The 4,695-nt window shown below is 37.1% G+C and overlaps 1 protein-coding gene across 3 annotated transcripts in view; it reads left to right on the top strand.

The window, feature by feature from the left end:
* LOC107674174 (meiosis-specific coiled-coil domain-containing protein MEIOC-like) overlaps positions 1 to 2,931 on the top strand; it is an 11,018-nt gene extending 8,087 nt beyond the window's left edge. For 2 of the 3 annotated variants that reach the window (XM_016468077.1, XM_016468078.1), the window contains one exon: positions 1,630 to 2,931. In XM_016468077.1, coding sequence (XP_016323563.1) covers positions 1,630 to 1,832 — 203 coding nt within the window. In that variant the 3' untranslated portion in view covers positions 1,833 to 2,931. The remainder of the gene's footprint in view (positions 1 to 1,629) is intronic. The other variant, XM_016468079.1, reaches the window with a different exon arrangement.
* The last annotated feature ends 1,764 nt before the right edge of the window (positions 2,932 to 4,695 follow it).

Here is a 4,695-nt window from a genome sequence, read left to right as displayed (position 1 = left end):
TATATATATTTATAATATAAAATTATAATATAAATTATATATATAATTTTGAAACACAAATAATAATAAATGAGGCTCAGTCATCTATTAACAAACGTGCGTGTTTATTTTAACACTTCCATCAGTGAATACGCAGCCTGCAAAACACTAAAATAAATATAAAAGAAATAATACAGTTAAACAAGAAAGTACCCTAAATAAGAAAGTTAAATACACCGTCTACAGGACGCGAGCGGCGCGGCGCGACACGACACGACACGACACGACAAAATACTGTAGAACTCATTATAATCAGGGATGCTACACTGGATGCGACACGACATGACAAATCCCCGACAGTAAACTGCCTCGTCCTATTTATGAGGTACTGACACAGAGTTCAAATGTCCTGTGTAGACACTAACGTAGACAGACTCAACCTGTTGCGACGCGGCGGTGCAACATGAGCAGATCTTAATTTAATGTCGCAATCGACACTGTCTATTTATTTTCACTTTGTTAGCAACAGACGTAATGGATATAATTTGTTTGTACAGGGGCATTTTTGTCCAATTTAGTGGCATTTTTGCCCCAAGTCCCCATGGCCATGGGAAGGCTAAGCCTTCCCCAGCCTCACACATGCTCCGCCTATGCACACACGTAATATCCGATCAGCGCAGAGCCATGATCACTAATATATATATATATGGGAGAGCAAGCCCGCTGCAAGCCGAGAGATTCGTGCTGGCACCCTCTCGTATTACAATAATGCACTCTTTACATTTGCCATTAAAATAATGCCAAAAACAGCTTCAAATGAACTATGAAAACAAGAATAAAGTCGTAAAAGCTGCAATCCATTTCTTATTGGTTAAAATTAACGGAGACTATCTCGTGTTTTTCTGTGGGTACTCAGGGATTGGCGCCTATGCCCTTAACACTTTCTTAAAACCTCCCAGCTTTTCTGCCGTCTTTTCACACAAAACGAAACTACTCTGCGTGATGTGCGCACATGAGACTGTTACTTAAAACTGTGCTTTATGCTACAGTATTTATTTATCATCAGTTGTTCAAATCGTGGTAATCGAATACAGTTATAATGATAATTTAAATATGAAATGGTAATACTAACCGTGGGGAATTTTATAATGATTTATCGTCAAACCGGTAATCGTTACATCCCTACTCAAACCTGCCAATCTAAAGGAAACGCTGTGTATGGCGTTTGAGGTAATTTGTGAATTACCATAGACTTATAGTCTAAATAAAACAATTTGCAACTATTACTGTTATTACACTTGTATACAAAACTTCGCATTATGCTTGTTATAGCGTGCGTGACATCACGTGCACTACCGCCGGTGGCAGTAGACGGTTGTCACGGCGACCGTCACAGCCCTAATATTCATTAAAATAATTCATTTTACCATGGTGAATTAGCCAAGGCCAATGGTTGTTCTGGGCGACTGCCACTAGGGGTAGAAATGCGACAATTGTATCCAAATGTCGGAGACAGTGGAAAGGTGGCTTAAGTAAGTGGAAGATGGCAGGGCTCGGTAAAGTCCCATTCAGCCTTAGTTTTACTGCTCAGTAACAAAACATTTGCTTAGTTAATATAGATGTATCTTGTGTGTTTTTCACATCTCACAGAGATCCTTCTGTTGGCTTCTGCAGTGAAGGACCTGTGCAGCAACACCAGAAAGGCCCGGACCGCTCTTTGGTGTGCATTGCAAATGACTTTGCCCAAAACAAACAGTTACCTAGAGGAGAGAGACGAGATGGGTACCTGTTCCCCTTTAGGTCAAGACAGTCCTGAGCAAAGCAGCTTGGAGAGAGCACTGACTACCCTGTGATCACTTTCCGGCAGGTATACATTTTTTTGTGTGTGTCTGTTTTTTGACACAAAGTAACATTGATCTAACCTGTCAAAAAAGCCACAAGAGGTGATGGGATTGCATTTTAAGAAGAATGAATGAGTTATTTAAGTTATTCCACTAAAGTGATACGTTAGGCTCAGTTGTGGGCAGCAGATGGAATTCTTAGTTCATTAATATTTATCAGTCTTCGGTGAAAACCACCAATCAGATTATAATCAAATTCTCCAAAAGACATGGAATTATGGCAGTAAGATCAGTACTAAGCTATTTTGTCCAAGGACCCCAGAAGAACTGCCAGTAAAAACAAGACGTTTTGAGAGAGTATGAACGAATGATTTAACAGTGACAGAAAGAGAGATGAAATCAGAAGAGGGACCTTTTAACTGGTTTATGGTGATAATGGAACAGAATGTATGGCAAGAGTAAGATCTGTGGCTTTGGAGGATAATGGGATATTTTCGCCCAGTTGACCTAGAAATGTATAAATAGTTAAACAGGAAGCAAAAATTATTTGAGTTAAAGTTTTTTTTTTTTTGACAGTTTAATTAGTGTCTCCTACAATCTATTCAAAATCCTCAGCTAATTTTAGGTCCAGTGATACACACATTCAGGTAACAACAGTATTTATGATCAACAGGACGCGTTCTAGTTGTCCTTTTATTATTTTACTTATTTATAAACATGATTCTTTGGCATCAGTACTTGGTTTTTAGTGGTCTCCCTGGATAAGCAATGATAATCGCAAATCTTTCCTAAATCTGTTTTGTTTTTTGGAAAATTTGAAAGTGAATTTATTTATTTGCAATTTGTTTATCTCAATTCTGAATTCAACTCAGTATTTCATTCTTTGTTTTTCCATATATGTATGTATGTGGTCAATCTGTCTGATGTAACTCGTTAGAAGATATATTGAGTAGTTGAGAGTAACATCATTCATGGACTGAAATAAATGATGTCAACGACATACTATTAGAAAACGCTAGACTGATATAGTTCATGACATGTACTCGTATTGCTTGTTTCTTTGCTTATGCTTTTGTTCAAGTTTAACAATTAAACTAACAAAACACAAAATCCCAGAACTCACAGAGTGGTGCGTAAAACGACTGTTTATTTAATTAATCATTGATTCAAAATACAATGGTAATCAATGCTCTAATTAAACAAAAAATGCAGATCACAGTCTGTATAAAACGAAAACCACTGGTAAAATCATTCAGTAAAACTGCAGTGAATTTGACTGTTCACTTACAATAGTGTTTTAAAAGAACAGTGTTATGATAAACTTGCCAAAACCAGTTGGTTGGCCGAGTTATGAAAACCATTTGTAAACAAGTTCCTCACTCTCATTCAGTTCTGAAAATCCTAAACATTTACCCAGCAAATAATTAATTTTTCCTTAAATGCCCACTGATATCAAACAGTTGAGACTTAACAGAATAAACATAAACTGAAGAGTGTACCTTGCTAGATGATTTCCATTATAAAATAATTTGGATATTTTTCATGTTTGACACCTGAATATGGCCAAGATTTAACATTTAAGTTGTGTTGATGTAAAGAAAACCATCAGAGGTAAGCGAAGCAGTGTTTGGATAGATGAAAACAGTTTCACCAGTCATCAGTGTTTAAGAGTCCGAGCTCTTATTGCATAATAATAGAAGATTCATTGAGAACTTATAACTGCTTCAGCAATCGGCAGCGACACCCAGAGTTTACAAGCAAAGTATAGCTTCTGATGTTCCCTTTAGTCTGTAGGATAAAAAAAGCATCTACCATTTGCCTAACAACATCAAATTTAAAAACTGCACCTTGTGGCTGTGGTAGAAAACCTAGTTATATTAGTCAAGAGTGAACACATTCATTTACACAACTCAATTTATTGTACCAATTTCAGGATATTTTTGAGTACAAAATGTTAAATATTGTGGCTCTGATAAAAGAATGTCTCAATCACCTGATCTTACAAGTTAACAGACACGATCCCCCGGTTTCACAGACGAGGCTTAAGCCTAGTCCCAGACTAAAACGCATGTCTGGGCTGTTTTAACTGAAAGAAACTTGCGCAGACATATCTTAAAATATGTCAGTGCCATTGTTTGTCTCAAGATGCACACAAGCAATGTTATTTTCTAAGGCACGTTTATAAAAGATACTTAAATGTCCTAATTGAACTATGGCCTAATCCTGGCTTAATCTAAGCCCTGTCTGTGAAACCAGGCCTAAAGGTTTAAAGATATACAGTGCAACCCAATGTAATATATGAGAACAGAAGGCAGTCCACAAGGTATTGGCACAATATGTAGCAGCTTCAAATGAAGAGTTGTCAATTGATATATATGTGCACACACACATACCCTTCTCACTTTAGGTTCATCACTGTCCTACAATAAAAATAAAACCACAATTTAGACAGAAACATCCACCAAGGGCAATAAACAAAAAACTACATATGTCGCCCCTCCCCTTCTCTCCACACTGATTAGCAGTTATGTTTCTCTGTCTTTGGGTTGTCTCTGAGCCCTCTCCATATATTGCAACATGACGAGAAGGCTTCCGCTGGTTTCTGAAAAAGCTTGTGAGCTGAATAAATATATATTTTTATATCTTGAGCTGTGTGTTAAAAATCACTGGAGTGCTACTGAGGAGCAGCCTATGGAAAACATAAAAACACAGGTTCACAGGTTATTTGAAAGTCCCTCAAGGCAATAAGATGGGGATTTATGCTGTTTTTAGACACAAGCATGTTGGTTATTCGCTGGTAAATTGTTAGAGAATGAATTTCACTTTTAACTTTTCTAAACATGTTAAAAAGTGAATCTCATGGAAACATGTCCAG

This window comes from Sinocyclocheilus anshuiensis, unplaced genomic scaffold (genome assembly GCF_001515605.1).
Source record: "Sinocyclocheilus anshuiensis isolate Anshui unplaced genomic scaffold, SAMN03320099.WGS_v1.1 scaffold893, whole genome shotgun sequence".
Lineage (NCBI taxonomy): Eukaryota > Metazoa > Chordata > Actinopteri > Cypriniformes > Cyprinidae > Sinocyclocheilus > Sinocyclocheilus anshuiensis.
Note: the sequence above shows the minus strand (reverse complement) of the source record. Positions and strands in the feature narration are given on the sequence as shown.